This window comes from Symphalangus syndactylus, chromosome 12 (assembly GCF_028878055.3).
Source record: "Symphalangus syndactylus isolate Jambi chromosome 12, NHGRI_mSymSyn1-v2.1_pri, whole genome shotgun sequence".
NCBI classification, from domain to species: Eukaryota; Metazoa; Chordata; class Mammalia; order Primates; family Hylobatidae; genus Symphalangus; species Symphalangus syndactylus.
In genome coordinates, this window is record NC_072441.2 from 89,292,610 (window position 1) to 89,310,162 (window position 17,553).

The 17,553-nt window shown below is 44.9% G+C and overlaps 1 protein-coding gene across 1 annotated transcript; it reads right to left on the reverse strand.

Moving 5' to 3' along the window:
* Nucleotides 1–116: 116 nt before the first annotated feature.
* Nucleotides 117–17,548, reverse strand: PFDN2 (prefoldin subunit 2). Its single transcript, XM_063627139.1, has 4 exons — nucleotides 17,442–17,548; nucleotides 2,173–2,261; nucleotides 1,934–2,057; nucleotides 117–419 (listed from the first exon to the last, which is right to left on the reverse strand). Exons 1-4 carry the CDS (start codon nucleotides 17,514–17,516, stop codon nucleotides 243–245), a joined length of 465 nt encoding a protein of 154 aa, XP_063483209.1. The 5' UTR covers nucleotides 17,517–17,548; the 3' UTR covers nucleotides 117–242.
* Between the last annotated feature and the right edge of the window lie 5 nt (nucleotides 17,549–17,553).

Consider the following 17,553-nt stretch of genomic DNA (forward strand, 5'->3'; position numbering starts at 1 on the left):
CCTACTCTCATATTATGAGTCATTAACCTGATGGAAACAAAAACCACACATCATATGCTGTTCCATGTCTCAAAACAATTTCCACCCCCAAGTGGGAGAAGACTTCAGGCTACAGCTAAGATTCTGACCAAAACATTTAATTAACAAAAAATATTACAATAGCAGAGAAAATAATAATAATAACAATAAAGAGAAATTAGAAGTGGGAGTCAGGGTAGAAAAAAATGCAAAGGCCTTGGTCCCTAGGAGACCAACACTCCAGCTGAGCTGGCCTTAGCCCCAGCCCCTTCTGAGTTTTCCTTGGCTGCTGGCTTCTCATCTTCTCCCATGAGACGAATGTTGTGCTTTTCCCGGAATTCATTTAGTTCTTTTCCCTTTGCCTGAAGCTGCTGTGTCAGTGTCTCAATGATCTTCTGTATCTAGAGGACAAGTGACAGGGATTATATAAGGAATTCAGGACTCCCTTCCCCCACCTGGAATGGACTATTGTTGGTAGAAGTGGTAACACGTTTAACTTTACCTTTAACCAAGTAGAGGAGCCCAGACATTAAAATTATTCCTTTCTTGAACACAGTGGTTTATATACTTTAATGTACTTAGAATCACCTGGGCTGCTTATTTTTTACAGAGACAATTTCCTACTATGTTACCCAGGCTGGTCTCAAACTCCTGCCTCAAGCAATCCTCCTGCCTCGGTCTCCCAAAGCGCTGGGAATACAGGCATGAGCTTATTTTTATTTTTTCATTTTTGATTTTTATTATTATTATTTTTTTTTGAGATGCAGTCTCGCTGTCACCCAGGCTGGAGTACAGTGGTGCGATCTCGGCTCACTGCAAGCTCTACCTCGCAGGTTCACGCCATTCTCCTGCCTCAGCCTCCCGAGTAGCTAGGACCACAGGTGCCCACCACCACGCCCAGCCAATTCTTCGTATTCTTAGTAGAGATGGGGTTTCACCATGCTAGCCAGGATGGTCTTGACCTCCTGACCTCGTGATCCACCCGCCTCGGCCTCCCAAAGTGCTGGGATTACAGGTGTGAGCCACTGCAACCTGCCTAGCTTATTTTTAAAATGTCACTTCATGGCACTCCCAAAGGTTCTAATCCAGTGGGTCTGGGAAGCTGCATTTATAAATTAGTCCTTCAGGTGATTTTGATTCACGTATCCGTGAAACACACACTATGAGAAACACTACTGTAACCGCAATCCTCCCACCTCAATTCAGCCAGATCAGAGAGCCCACAGCAGTCAGCAATTCCTCTTGTCCTTTTTTTTTTTTTTTTTTTTTTTTTTTTTTTTTTTTTTTTTGAGATGGAGTCTCGCTCTGTCGCCCAGGCTGGAGTGCAGTGGCGCAATCTCGGCTCACTGCAAGCTCTGCCTCCCGGATTCACGCCATTCTCCTGCCTCAGCCTCTCCGAGTAGCTGGGACTACAGGCGCCCGCCACCACGCCCGGCTAATTTTTTGTATTTTTAGTAGAGACGGGGTTTCACCGTGGTCTCGATCTCCTGACCTCATGATCCGCCCGCCTCGGCCTCCCAAAGTGCTGGGATTACAAGCGTGAGCCACCGCGCCCGGCAGCAATTCCTCTTGTCTAAGAGTTGGACTTAGCATAGCATAATGAGCATAGGCTATTTTATGCTGCCCTCTTTTTTTTTTGAGACAGGGTCTCACTCTGTCACCCAGGCTGGAGTGCAGTGAGGTGATCACAGCTCACTGAAGCCTCGACATTTTAGACTCAGGTGAGTAGCTGGGACTACAGGCACATACCACCATACCCAGCTAATTTTTTGTATTTTTTTGTAGTGATGTGGTTTCACCATGTTGCCCAGGGTGGTCTCGAACCCCTGTACTCAAGGAGTCCACCTGCCTTGGCCTCCCAAAGTGCTGGGTTTACAGCCACTGTACCCGATCCTATTCAATGATTCTTGCTCACCTGCTCCTTGTTGTTCTCCAAAGCAGGCAGCACCTCTTTGACAGTTCGCTCCACCAGCACTCCTCCAACCATGCGGTAGCACTTACGAGTTTCATCTACCTCCTTCAGTGTATCGATCACTAGGCTGGAATAGGAGAACAAGGCAGGACCTGAGGATTCAGCCCCACTCTACTACAAATCCCCCTCACGGAGTAGCCCATACAACTGTCCTACTGTTTGCCTCTCCCTGACTTTCTCACCTGTGCTCATTCAACTCCATCTCCAATTCAGCTGCTTTGGATGCCAGGCCTCGCTGTTCCTGCCGAAGGCGGTTGAAGCCAGCAATTACCTAACAAGGTGAGAGAAGAGAAGAAAGGGGATAGTGGAAATGGCAGAGGGTCCAGACAGCACATAGGGTGGCAGGCTTTACAAAGGTGCAGTAGTGGGCACCTACCTTGGAAAAGGAGTAGAACCACAAGTTTGCGATTTCTACCTAAAATTTTTCTGGAATTCCATTCGCCAAACACGGAGGGCCTACTATTTTTGACATATTTGAGGGCCTACTGAGGGATATCACAGAATAGATTTGGCCTCTGGCTTCTCGTAGCTCATAATTTGGTGGGAAATAGGCATTTAATATAAGAATGGGGGCCAGGCGCAGTGGCTCGCGCCTGTAATCCCAGCACTTTGGGAGGCCGAGGCGGGCGGATCACGAGGTCACGAGATTGAGACCATCCTGGCCAACATGGTGAAACCCTGTCTCTACTAAAAATAGAAAAATTAGTTGGGTGTGGTGGTGTGCACCTGTAGTCTCAGCTACTTGGGAGGCTGAGGCAGGAGAATCGTTTGAACCTGGGAGGCGGAGGTTGCAGTGAGCCGAGATCGCACCACTGCACTCCAGCCTGGCGACAGAGCAAGACTCCGTCTCAAAAAAAAAAAAAAGAATGGGGTTGGAGAGCTACTGGAGTACCTACAGGGGAGCCTAGACTTGCAGTGAGGGCTGTCAGGAAGGGCTTTGTAATGAGAAACTTTTGTTTGGGTCTGCTCAGTATCCCATCCATTGGGGAACTGCCCCTCCTTGACTTGGTGTGGTTCTTTTGGGGCTACTAACCACATGACCCCTGACCCAGGGGCAGTGACCTACAGAGTCTCTCTACAGGAATTGGAATTTTGCAGACAAATGGGTATAGAAGACAGCTGGAGTTAAGATTGCTGTTGGTTCTGTAGAGATGACCTTCCATTCCTATTCCTAGATTCTCTAAAGCTGCCCTAGTTCTTGAACTTTGTTCAGTCTAGTTATTTAGCCTTTTTTTTCATTCTGTTCAATTCTGTGAAATACCCACTATTATTCAAAAACAGCCCTTTAAAAAAAAAAAGGGCCAGGCATGGTGGCTCACGCCTGTAATCCCAGCACTTTGGGAGGCCGAGGTGGGCAGATCACGAGGTCAGGAGATCAAGATCATCCTGGCCAACATGGTGAAACCCCATCTCTACTAAAATACAAAAAAATTAGCTGGGCATTGTGGCATGTGCCTGTAGTCCCAGCTACTCAGGAGAGGCAGGGGAATTGCTTGAACCCAGGAGGCGGAGGTTGCAGTGAGCCGAGATCGCGCTACCGCATTCCAGCCTGGCAACAGAGCAAGACTTCGTCTCAAAAAAAAAAGTTGAGGCCGGGCGCGGTGGCTCACGCCTGTAATCCCAGCACTATGGGAGGCTGAGGCGGGTGGATCACGAGGTCAGGAGATTGAGACCATGGTGAAACCCCATCTCTACTAAAAATACAAAAAAAAAAAAAAATTAGCCGGGCGCAGTGGTGGGCGCCTGTGGTCCCAGCTACTCGGGAGGCTGAGACAGGAGAATGGCATGAACCCGGGAGGCGGAGCTTGCAGTGAGCCGAGATCGTGCCACTGCACTCCAGCCTGGGCAACAGAGCAAGACTCCGTCTTAAAAAAAAAAAAAAAAAAAAAAAAAAAGTTGGTCAGAGTTGGTTTTTTGTTTTTTTTTTTGAGATGGAGTCTCGCTCTGTCGCCCAGGCTGAAGTGCAGTGGCGCGATCTCGGCTCACTGCAAGCTCCACCTCCCGGGTTCACGCTATTCTCCTGCCTCAGCCTCTCCAAGTAGCTGGGACTACAGGCGCCCACCACCACGCCCGGCTAATTTTTTTGTATTTTTAGTAGAGATAGGGTTTCACCGTGGTCTCGATCTCCTGACCTCGTGATCCGCCCGCCTCGGCCTCCCAAAGTGCTGGGATTACAAGCGTGAGCCACCGCGCCCAGCCTGGTCAGAGTTGGTTTCTGTAGCCTATAAACCCTAACTGATACAGGCTTCCTGAGGGATAATGTAATGGTCTTAAATGAAACCTGAAAAATCAGAGTGTGGGGGGGAAAAATGAAAAATATGAGGCTCAGAGACAAAAGACCAGGTTTCAGGTTCTGCTTCTGCTACTTTATTGGCTCTATGGCCTGGGACAGACATTTAACCCTGTGGTTCTTAACCATGGCTATATGTTAGAATCACCTGAATCATTTTAAAAACATGAATAGTGGAGCCTCAGAACAACTACACAACTACTGGGGGTAAGGCCCAGGCCTCAGTATTTTTAAAAAGATCTCCCACATAGTTCTAATGTGTAGTGTGAACTGAGAACCACTGGATTAACCCCTTTAAGCCTTAGTTTTCTTACCTGCAAAATGCAGATAATGATTCCTACTACATAAGGTTGTTGTATCATGTGAACCAATGAGTGTGAAACATCTTTGTGAACAGTGAAGTACATTAATACTACCATGGACTTCTCTCCAAGTCCAGAATTGCCCCTTAGACTCTCTCCTGGTCATCTGACAACAGTGGACTCAATCCATTCAAACCATTACCAAATACGAGTGTATTTGCAAATATCATCTCCAGTCACACAGCCAGAAACTTTGCCCTAATAAAGATGATTAACCACTTCCTCTTTACTAGGGCCCCATCTCTTTTTTCTTTTCTTTTTTTTTTTTTTTTTAAAGAAAGGTTGCACTCTGTCACCCAGGCTGGAGTGCAGTGACACAATCACAGCTCACTGCAGCCTCAATCTCCCTGGGCTCTGGTGATCTTCTTGCCTCATCCTCCCAAGCAGCTGGGACTACAGGTGCACACCACCTAATATTTTTGTAGAGACAGGATCCTACTATGTTGCTCAGGCTGGTCTCAAACTCCTGGGCTCAAGTGCTCTGCCTGCCTCAGCCTCCCAAAGTGCTGGGATTACAGGCATGAGCCAACATGCCTGGCCTGGCCCCTTAGCTCCAGTTCGCCCTCTGCAAGGATCACATACAGCAAATATTATCCAAATGGCTGACCTGCACCACCCTTATATCCCTTCTACTGCCAATAAACCAAGGAATAATACTTCACCAAAAACTTGTCATTCCAGCAACCTCCTCCTTTCTCCCATCTATCACCCCTTCATCTCAATCTACTTTATCTATTCATTTCAACAAATGCCTTGGAAATCTAACTTATCTACAGGCTGTTTTTCCTTAACCTTCATTACCTATCTCAAAACCATCCCATTTATATTAGCTTTTTCTCCACTGTTAATATTCTAGATCAAAATAATTCCATCTAAAAAAAATTATGACTAAAGCAGATTCTAGATGTTCCCTTAGCACCCAAATGATCCACTTTTCTGGATGTATGTTGTTAAATACATCAAAGAAATCAGCTTAAGTGTCTAAAATTTCTTTTTTTTTTTTTTGAGACGAAGTCTTGCTCTTTCGCCCAGGCTGGAGTGCAGTGGCGCAATCTCGGCTCACTGCAATCTCTGCCTCCCGGGTTCACGCCATTCTCCTGCCTCAGCCTCTCCGAGTAGCTGGGACTACAGGCGCCCGCCACCACGCCCGGCTAATTTTTTGTATTTTTTAGTAGAGACGGAGTTTCACCGTGGTCTCGATCTCCTGATCTTGTGATCCGCCCGCCTCGGCCTCCCAAAGTGCTGGGATTACAAGCGTGAGCCACCACGCCCGGCCAAGTGTCTAAAATTTCTGATGCCCCAATTTTTAACTCCTGGGCTCAAGTGATCCTTCTGCCTCAGCCTCCCAAGTAGCTGGGACTACAGACATGTGCCACCACAGCAATTATTTTTATTTTTTGTAGAGACAGGGTCTCGCCATGTTGCTCAGGCTGATCTTGAACTCCTGGCCTCAAATAATCCTCCCACCTTGGCCTCCCAAAGAGCTGGGATTACAGGCAGGAGCTACCATGCCCAGCAGAAAGAATTTATTTTCCTTAGTAATTAATAGGAATCTACTTTTCTTTTCTTTCTTTCTTTTTTTTTTTTTTGAGAGGAGTCTTGCTCTGTCGCCTAGGCTGGAGTGCAGTGGCATGATCTCAGCTCATTGCAACCTCCGCCTCCCAGGTTCAAGCGATTCTCCTGCCTCAGCCTCCCAAGTAGCTGGGACTACATGTGCACACCACCACACCAAGCTAATTTTTGTAATTTTAGTAGAGATGGGGGTTCCACCATATTGGTCAGGCTGGTCTTGGACTCCTGACCTCAGGTGATCCACCCACCTCAGCCTCCCAAAGTGTTGGGATTACAGGCGTGAGCCACTGCACCCGGCTGAGATTTTTTTTTAATTCCAACTTTTCTTCAACATTCTTGCTAATAACTACTTTCCTCTTGTTCCATTTTATGAACTTTTAATCAAATACCAAATTAAAATCTACTTAAATATGAGTTATCCATAGTTATTATGGAAAATTTCAGCCATAAGTGCACTTAAAGGAAATCAAATCTCTTAGCAGCTGATATAGTTTATGTATCCCCTCTAAGTTTCATATTGAAATATAATCCCCAACTTTGGAGGTGGGGCCTGGTGGGAGGTGTTTGGATCATGGGGGTAGATCTCTCATGAATGACTTGGTTGCCATCCCCTTGATGGTAAGTGAGTTATTGGTCTGAGTTCACACAAGATCTGGTTCTTTAAAAGTATGACACCTACCCCTTTTTGTTCCTCCTGCTCCCACCATGCATAAGACACCTGTCCCCCCTTTGCCTTTCATCATGATGGGAAGCTTCCTGAGGCCACCCCAGAAGCAGATGCCATGCTTCCTGTACAGCCTACACAACCATGAGCCAATTAAACCACTTTTCTTATAAATTACCCAGTCTCAGGTAATTATAGCAACACAAGAACGGCCTAATACAGCAGCAACTGCAACTTAACTGTAGACTGTATGAAAATAAGCCAATATTAAGCCATTTCTGGGGTCTGCCAGGTAATGAAAACAGAGAAGCTATCCTCTATTCCCACACTTTTCTTTTCAAAACAAAACTTTTCTAATAGTCTTCTCCCCTATGGCTAGGACCTAATTATCCTTCCCTTTCCTTATTCCTTATTCTCTTTAAGTTGTCTGCTGTAAGCACAGATTGACATGTCAGTGTTGCGTCTCTCAACCCTATTAAATCATCATCTATGTACAAACAATTTTTTTCTTTTCTTCTTGAGACAGGGTCTTACTTGAACTCCTGATTCATCTGTTGCCCAGATGGAGTACAGTGGTGCAATCATGGCTCATTGCAACCTTGAACTCCTGGGCTCAAGTGATCCTCCTGCCTCCACTTCTAGAGCAGTTGGGACTATAGGCACCCATCACCACTCCTGGCTAGTTTTTTTAACTTTTTTTTTTTTTTTTTTGAGACAAAGAGTCTCGCTGTCGCCCAGGCTGGAGTGCAGTGGCACAATCTCGGCTCACTGCAGGCTCCGCCCCCCGAGGGTTCACGCCATTCTCCTGCCTCAGCCTCCTAAGTAGCTGGGACTACAGGCGCCCGCCACTTCGCCCGGCTAATTTTTTGTATTTTTAGTAGAGACAGGGTTTCACTGTGTTAGCCAGGATGGTCTCCATCTCCTGACCTCGTGATCCGCCCGCCTCGGCCTCCCAAAGTGCTGGGATTACAGGCGTGAGCCACCGCGCCCGGCCGTTTTTTTTTACTTTTTGTAGTGATGGGGTCTCACTCTGTTCCCTAGGCTGGAGTGCAGTGACACAATCATGGCTCAATGCAGCCTTGAATTCCTGAGCTGAATGAAGCGATCCTCTCACCTCAGCCTCCTGAATGATGCCACTATGCCTGGCTAATTTTTGTATTTTTTTGTAGAGACAGGGTTTTGCCATATTGCCCAGGCTGGTCTCGAACTCCTGGGCTCAAGTGACCCTTCCATCCTAGCCTCCCAAAGTGCTGGGATTACAGGCATGAGCCACCAGGCCCATACCCTATTACTTTTTAAAACTGCTTAACTAGGGCCGGGCATGATGGCTCACGCCTGTAATCCCAGCACTTTGGGAGGCTGAGGTAGGTGGATCACGAGGTCAGGAGATCCAGACCATCCTGGCTAATATGGTGAAAGCCGGTCTTTACTAATAATACAAAAAATTAGCCGGGTGTGGTGGCACATGCCTGTAGTCCCAGCTAGTTGGGAGGCTGAGGCAGAATTGCTTGAAGCCGGGAGGCGGAGGTTGCAGTGAGCCCAGATCATGCCACTGCACTCCATCCTGGGTGACAGAGCGAGACTCTGTCTCAAAAAAAAAAAAAAAAAAAAAAAAAGCTTAACTAATCCTCTGCTGTTAGAACATTTAGGTTGTTTCCAATTTTTCTGTAATAAACAGTACCAATATAAAATCTCTTTGGACAGGCCTGGCATGGTGGCTCAGGCCTGTAATCCCAGCAGTTTGGTAGGCCAAGGCAGGCAGATCACTTGAGGTCAGGAGTTCACGACCAGCCTGGCCAACATGGTGAAACCCCATCTCTACTAAAAATACAAAAATTAGCCGGGCATGGTGGTGCACACCACACCACTGCACTCCAGCCTGGGTGACAGAGCAAGGCTCCGTCTCAAAAAATAAAAAATAAAATAACCTAGTGAACTGCAGAAATCATACCTGTACCCAGGTTTGTCTAACTCTAAAAATCTATCTCTGTTAATATATTATTCCTGGCTTGTCAAATATTAATTTCTTATAAAAGCAAATTTATATTCCTGTTTTCTTTTTTGTTTACCATATAGTTTTAATAATTTTAGGAAAAAATCTATAATCATTAACTTTCTCTCCAAAATGTCCTAGGGTCTTCTTACATGACATCTACTCTTACTGGTTTCAATGGAAGAATAGAAGAGGTAGAGAATTATGATCGGATGAACCTGGAAAAGCATGATCTGGGATACTGCTCCACTAATTACCTTCTTTTCAGTTCAGTGCCCCCTTTTCTGAAGAACATACTCAACTCTCTGTCAAAGAAAACTTCTTTGACCTTATTACTCCATCAAATAATAGTACTCATCCCTTCTCTTCATGAATTTTTTTTTTTTTTTTTTGTAGAGACGGTTTTTGTTTTTTTTTTGAGACGGAGTCTCGCTCTGTCGCCCAGGCTGGAGTGCAGTGGCATGATATCAGCTCACTGCAACCTCCACCTCCCAGGTTCAAGCAATTCTCCTGCCTCAGCCTCCCAAGTAGCTGGGACTACAGGCGCCCGCAAACGCACCCGGCTAATTTTTTGTATTTTTTTTTTTTTTTCAGTAGAGATGGGGTTTCACCATGTTAGCCAGGATGGTCTCCATCTCCTGACCTTGTGATCCGCCCACCTCAGCCTCCCAAAGTGCTGGGATTACAGGTGTTAGCCACCACGCCCGGCCCGAGATGGGGGTCTTACTATGTTGCCCAGGCTGGTTTCAAACTCGTGGCTTCAAGAGATCCTCCTGCCTCAGCCTCCCCAAGTACTGGGATCCAAGTAGCAACATAGTAAAGTGGAAAGAACCCAACTTCCTATTCTGACCTGGGTTGAAATCCCAGTTTTGCCATTTACTTGCTATATGACTGAGTCACTTAACTTTCCTTGTTCCCTCATTTATAAAACGGACTTAATATAATATACCACAGGGAAGGGTTTCTCAACATTGTCACTACTGACATGTTAGGCCAAATCATTCTTTGCTAGGAGGGCTGTCTCAGGCATTATAGGATGTTTAACAAATCCCTGGACTATACCCACTAAAAGCCAGTAGCAACCCCTTTTACTTGTGACAACCAAAAATGTCTCCAGACACTGCCAGATGTCTCCTAGGAAAAGATAATGCCAGTTGAGAATCACTGCTATAGGGTAACAATGAGAACTAACTGAGATAATAGGTCAAGTGCCCGATACAATGTAGATCTTTGACTTCCCTTTGGTTTCCAGGTCCCTTCAGTTCTCCTTCCTATCTCAAGCCTCCTTCTTTCTCCTTTCTGAAAGTTCTTCCTCTTTCACTCCTACAATGGCCACAGGATCTAAGATTCTATTCATAGCACTTCTTCATTACCTATATTATTTTTGAAATTTTTTTTATTGATTCATAATCATTCATATTTTCATGGTATATGTTATAATTTGATACATTCATATAATCAAATCAGGGTAACCTATACTATTTCAAGTGGCATTCTTAGCTACTTCTATAGTTCCAGCAATTGCCTTTATTCTAATTGCCTGCAAAACCAGGCCTTTTCAGAAATTCTAGTCCCACATTTACAAGTTAGAGGAAGGAGCTTTTCTGTGCCTGACAGAAATGGCTTAACGTCAGACCATGACAAGTTACTTCTTTTCTTAATGTTTCTTCACCAATACAATACAGATTAATACCTGCCTCACAGAATGCATAAGTATTAATTACTTTTCTGATGTTTCTTCACCAATAAAATACAGATTAATACCTGCCTCACAGAATGCATAAGAATTAATTACTTCTTTCCTGATGTTTCTTCACCAATAAAATACAGATAATACCTGCCTCACAGAATGTTGTAAGGATTAAGTAATTACATCAATAACTTAGGACAATATCTATCATATAACAAGTTTTTTTTTCTTTTTTCTATTATTATACTTTAAGTTTTAGGGTACATGTGCACAATGTGCAGGTTTGTTACATATGTATCCATGTGCCATGTTGGTGTGCTGCACTCATTAACTCGTCATTTAGCATTAGGTATATCTCCTAATGCTGTCCCTCCCCCCTCCCCCCACCCCACAACAGTCCCCGGAGTGTGATGTTCCCCTTCCTGTGTCCATGTGTTCTCATTGTTCAATTCCTACCTATGAATGAAAACATGCAGTGTTTGGTTTTTTGTCCTTGCGATACTTTACTGAGAATGATGGTTTCCAGTTTCATCCATGTCCCTACAAAGGACATGAACTCATCATTTTTTATGGCTGCATAGTATTCCATGGTGTATATGTGCCATATTTTCTTAATCCAGTCTATCGTTGTTGGACATTTGGGTTGGTTCCAAGTCTTTACTTTTACACTGTTGGTGGGACTGTAAACTAGTTCAACCATTGTGGAAGTCAGTGTGGCGATTCCTCAGGGATCTAGAACTAAAAATACCATTTGACCCAGCCATCCCATCACTGGGTATATACCCAAAGGACTATAAATCATGCTGCTATAAAGACACATGCACACGTATGTTTATTGTGGCACTATTCACAATAGCAAAGACTTGGAACAAGTTTTCAATAAATAGTAGCTGCTATTATTACAGATCATCTCCACTTAAATGTCCCATGGATATCTTAAACTCATGTTGTTCAAAGCTGAAGTGATCTTCTTATCTCTTCTATTTCTGCTACTGACATCACTCTAGCCCTCCTGGTAGGAAACCTTAGTTTCATCTTCTGTTTTGTTTTTAAAGATGGGGTCTCCCTATGCTGCTCAGACTGGTGAAAAGTGGTTATTCACAGGCACAATTATAGCACACTATAGCTTCAAACTCCCAGACTCAAGTGATCCTCCTGTGTCAGCTTCCTGAGTAGCTGGGACTACAGGCACTTGCCACCATACCCAGGTACATCTTTCAACGTACCATAATCCCATGAACTGCCAAATGTATTGCACTTACTTTAGCAATTTCTCTTAGGCTCACTGACACAACCCTAGTTCAGATGTTCATTACCTTCTTGTCTGAATTACTGCAATAGTCTTCTAAATGATCCTATTTTTAGACTCCCCAAACCTACCCTACACACTGCTAATTTAATCTTCCTAACACTTAGATGACATAGACAAATGTTCAACATATACTGTTAGGCTTAAAAAACAGATTACAAACCAGTACATACTGTAGTATAATCCTAATTTTATAAAATATGTAAAAAAAAAAAACAAAAAGCCCCCCCTTCCATTCACACATATATACACAAAAAGACAAAGGAGGGGGGAAAAAATCTCTCAAAGGATATACTCCAAAATGGCAAGAAAAGTTATCTCTGGATAGTTGGATTATGGGCAATTTATTTCCTGGTTTGAACTTTTTCCTTTGTTTTCTACAGTTCCGACAATAAATGTATTATTTTATATAAGAGTTAAACAATTAATAATATAACATATATCCTTCTGTGACTACCTCACTGCTTATGTTAAAAAGTCATAAATTCTTTGCCATGCACTCAAAGACCTCTATGGCCTTATTCAACTACTCTCCTCTTACCATATTCCCTACTTTCTATTCCCACTGCCACCTGTTCAAATCCATCCACTCCTTCAGGGTTCTGCTCAAATATCTCTAATATAATCATGGCATAAGTGGAAAAAAATAGGTCTGCCTGATTCTTAAGTTCCTCATTTAAAAATTCTGCTCTTCCAGTTACTGACCTTGGGCAAGTTAACTAAAGCCTCTGAAATTAAAATGTCCTCACCTGTAAATGGAGGACAATAGACCGGGCGCGGTGGCTCACGCTTGTAATCCCAGCACTTTGGGAGGCCGAGGCGCGCGGATCACGAGGTCAGGAGATCGAGACCACGGTGAAACCCCGTCTTTACTAAAAATACCAAAAATTAGCCGGACGTGATGGCGGGCGCCTGTAGTCCCAGCTACTAGGGGAGGCTGAGGCAGGAGAATGGCGTGAACCCGGGAGGCGGAGCTTGCAGTGAGCCGAGATAGCGCCACTGCACTCCAGCCTGGGTGACAGAGCGAGACTCCGTCTCAAAAAAAAAAAAAAAAAAAAAAAAAAAAAAAGGAGGACAATACAACCTACTTCAAATGGCAGTAATTAAATAACAGAAGGTAGGCCTGAGTGGTGGCTCAGCTCATGCCTGTAAGCCTAGCACTTTGGGAGGCCAAGGCAGGTGGACTGCTTGAGCCCAGGCGTTCAAGACCAGCCTGGGCAACATGGCAAAACTTCATCTCTACAAGAAATACAAAAAGTAGCTGGGCAGGGTGACACATGCCTGTAGTCCCAGTAACTTGGAAGGCTGAGGCAGAAGGATCACCTGAGCCTTGGGAGGTTGAGGCTGCAGTGAGCCGTGATCGCACCACTGCACTCCAGCCTGGGCAACAGAATGAGACCTGTCTCAATCAGTAACAGAAGGTAAAACAAGTGTCTAACACAATGTGTTAATTTGCTTCCATCTTGTTTGTAAGGGACATATGTGGCTCAAATTTGCAGCAGTGATAAATCTTGTAATGTTTTACCCAGTGTCCTCTCCAGAATAAACAAAGGCAAGAGAATGTTAATCAAGGAACAGTCTCAAAACTCAATTATCACACTTCCTCAGTTTCCTGAGGGAAGTTTGAGGGGTTCTCTTTAGCTCCCCTAAAACAGTGGTTCCACTCTTGTTCTACTTCTTTTTTCACTTTTTGTACAAACTGTGGAAAGTGATCATTTTTATCCATAACCACGGCTTTATCATCCATAAGCTCAATTCTCAAATCTGTATCTCCAACTCAGATTTCTTACTGTATCTCAAGATTTAAAAATCAAAGTGTCTACTGAATGTTTAACCTGGGTGTCCCACAAGAAACCTAAACTCAAAATCCTAAAATAAACTTATATTTCCCCCAAAATTGTCTGTCTTCCTACATTCCCTATGGCACCATTATCCACCAAAGACAGAAACCTGAGAGACATCTTATATTCCTCTTTTACCCCCTTTTCTCCATATTCAAGTTCTGTAATCCACCTCAAACATTAAGTCCCACCTGCATCCCAAACATGCCAGGCAGTTTCATGCCTTAGTATTTTGGAACACATTATTCCCTCTACCTAGAAAATCTTCCACTTCCTTCTTTGCTTGACTAACTTCTCTCATCCTTTAGAATTGAGCTGAAGGATTTTTCTCCTCTAGAAAACAAAAGCTAACTAGCATTTACTAAACATACACTATATTCTAATCACTGTGCAAAACACTTTGCATGCATTGTCTTGCCTAATACCCTAAATTCAGTGATGAGGTAGGTACTGTTATGTGTCTACAGATGGGGGAGGCCAAGATGTAACTCATGGGAGGTCATATATAGATAGTAAATAGTAGAAATGAAATTCAAACTTAGGTCTGACCCTAGTGCATAAGAATGCTCTTAGCCACCCTACTATACCACAGCTTCCCTTTTCCAGCCCCCACCCCCACAATCCTACAACCTCGTGATTAGTTAGGGGTCTCTCCTCTGCTGCCATAATGAAGGGATTGTGCAGCACACTATAAATCTTTATTGTTTGGTTTGTCTTTTCTCAAATGAGTCTGTGAGTAAAGCAATTTGAAGACAAAGTCTGTTTCATTTACAATAGTCTCTCATTATCCAGAGTTATCCAATGTCTGAAAATAAATGGAAAATTCCAGAAATAAACAATTCATATTTTTGTGTTTTTGTTTTTTGAGACAAGAGTCTCGCTCTGTTGCCCAGGCTGGAGTGCAACCGTGCAATCTTGGCTCACTGCAACCTCTGCCTCCCGGATTCAAGCGATTCTCCCTGCCTCAGCCTCTTGGGTAGCTAGGATTACAGGTGCCCGCCACCACACCTGGCTAATTTTTTTTATTTTTAGTAGCGATGGGGTTTCGCCATGTTGACCAAGCTGGTCTCGAACTCCTGACCTCAGATGATCCACCCACCTCGGTATCCCAAAGTGCTGGGATTACAGGTGTGAGCCACGGCACCTGGCCAACAATTCATAAGTTTTAAGTTGCACACTGTTGTGAATAGCGTGATGAAATCTCGAGCCATCCCGCTCAGGATGTGAATCATCCTTTTGCCCAGCCTATCCATGCTGTATATGCTACCTGCCTTTTAGTCATCAACATCTTCTGCTCAACATTGTCATGGCTCAATGATCTGAGATCACGTAAAGGAGACGATTCTCCTTCTGACTTATCACCAATAGTGGCCTAAGGCTATATCACAATGCTGTCATTCACCTTACCTCATCAGGAAGGCAGTTTATCATCTCACATCATCACAAGAAGGGTGAGTACAGTACAATAAAATATTTTGAAAAAGAGAGACCACATTCATATAACCTTTATTATATTGTCATAACTGTTCTATCAGTTACTGCACCTATTATATAAATTAGACTTTATCATAGGTATGAGAAAAAACATAGAGTTCAATACTATCCCAGGTTTCAGGCATCTACTGGGGTCTTGGAATATGTCCCCCTCAGATAGGGGGAGCTACTGTATCTGTATCACTGTACCCAGCAGAGTGCTTGGCCCACAGTAGTCTTAAAAATTATTAGGGGCAGCCAAGCAAGGTGGCTCACACCTGCAATCCCAACACTTTGGGAGACCAAGGCAGGTGGATCACCTGAGGCCAGGAGTTCAAGACCAGCCAGAGCAACAAAGTGAGACTCCCATCTCTACCAAAAAAAAATTTTTTAATTAGCCATTCAAAATGGCTTATGCCTACAGTCTCAGGAGGCTGAGTCAGGAGGACGGCTTGATCACCCAGGGATTTCGAGGCTGCAGCAGGCTATCATCACGCCACTGCACTCAGCCTGAGCAACGAAGTGAAATTCTGTGTCTAAAAAAAAAGCATTGTGGCTCATGCCTGTAATCCCACCACTCTGGGAGGCCAAGGCAGGCGGATCACTTGAGTTCAGGAGTTCGAGACCAGCCTGGCCAACATGGTGAAACCCCATCTCTACCAAAAAGACAACAATTAGTAGGGTGTGGTGGTACACCTGTAATCCCAGCTACTCAGGAGGCTGAGGCACCAGAATCGCTCGAACCTGGGAGGCAGAGGTTGTAGTGAGCTGAGATCACACCACTGCACTCCAGCCTCGGCAACAGAGACTCCGTCTCAACAACAACAAAAAAGTATTAAAAAGTGTTAGGTTCCTTTTCCCTTCCCCTACCCCAAGTCAGAAACCATATTCCATGGCACTTTATACTTCTCTTAGGACACTTCTGCCTCATATGAGCATTTTGCTTCTCTTATTTACCCCACTAGACTATGCTCTTCGAGACCAGCATGGGCAACATGGTGAAATCCTGCCTCTACAAAAATTAACTGGGCATGGTGGTGCGGGTATGTAATTCCAGCTACTCGGGAGGCTAAGGCAGAAATGCTTGAACGCGGGAGGTGGAGGCTGTGGTGAGCCGACATCCCGCAACTGTACTCCAGCCTGGATGACAGAGTGAGACTCTGTCTCAAAAAACAATAAAAATAAAAATCTTTATGCTGATACATCTGCTTGTATTAATTGTTCAACAAAAACTGAACCTATAATTAAGACAGCTGTAGGCCGGGCGCGGTGGCTCACGCCTGTAATCCCAAGACTTTGGGAGGCCGAGGCGTGCGGATCACTAGGTCAGGAGTTTGGGACCAGCCTGGCCAATATGGTGAAACCCCGTCTCTACTAAAAATACAAAAATTAGCCGGGTGTGGTGGTGCGCGCCTGTAGTCCCAGCTACTCGGGAGGCTGAGGCAGAAGAATAGCTTGAATGAACCAGCAGGTGGATTGCAGTAAGGCAAGATCATGCCACTGCATGCACTCCAGCCTAGGCGACAGAGCGAGTCTCAGTCTCAAAAAATAATAATAATAATAAAATAGCTGTTAACTGTTTTCATTTCTATTGTGTAGCTTTCCTCCCACTCCTATTTTTCCACTTAGCAAAACACGGTTCCCAAGCCACAAAGGGTTTTCTAATTAACTTATCAAACGCTTCCCGATGCTAGGCACTGGGGAAAATGCAAACTCGGATTAGAAAGGGGTTTCTGGTCTCTAAAGAAAGTCGATCTAGTAATGAACTCCCGAATCAAAATAGTATATCGAACACTAGGCTGTTCGAGTATGAGAGTCACGTGGCTCTGCAGCGTGACAGCGATTGTCAACGTGGGTTCAGGATCACGTAACAGACTACACAGCCAGCCCGTTAACTAATCCTTTGGGGTTGGTTTCGAGCTGTCTTGCCCAGCCATAACCTGTCTGGAAGGGCTGAGGAGAGATAGAGAAAGCAGCAAACCATCTCCCCTCAGACCTGTGTATCTTCCCAGACCCTGCATGTCAGGGCTTTCCCCTTGCTCAGGCTCACCCACCACCCCACAGAGGCGTGGCTCTCACCTACCCACCCGTCTACCTCTCCGAAGGGGCTCGGCTAGCTTTTCCGGGGACCCTTCCCTCTCTAGGTGCCACGCACATGTGGTACCAGAGTAAAGGCCTGCACAAGCCACAGGCTCCCCCTTCTCGCTCGTATTCCAGACCCAGGTGGGTACCCTCCTTCGCGTTAGCCACTCCTCACCTGCTCTGCGGACACCGCCCCCTTCCCCGCGCCGCTCGCGCTGCTCTTGCCGGCGCGACCGCTGTTCTCCGCCATCTTAGCCGCCTGCTGGGTTTCCGGCCGGCGCAGCTCA

Coding starts and splice junctions, on each gene's coding strand:
- PFDN2 (XM_063627139.1), bottom strand. CDS start 17,516: ATGGCGGAGAACAGCGGTCGCGCCGGCAAGAGCAGCGCGAGCGGCGCG. Junction 2,058..2,172: donor ATGGAGTTGAATGAGCACAG/GTGAGAAAGTCA, acceptor CTCCTATTCCAG/CCTAGTGATCGATACACTGA. Junction 420..1,933: donor TGGAGAACAACAAGGAGCAG/GTGAGCAAGAAT, acceptor CTTGTCCTCTAG/ATACAGAAGATCATTGAGAC.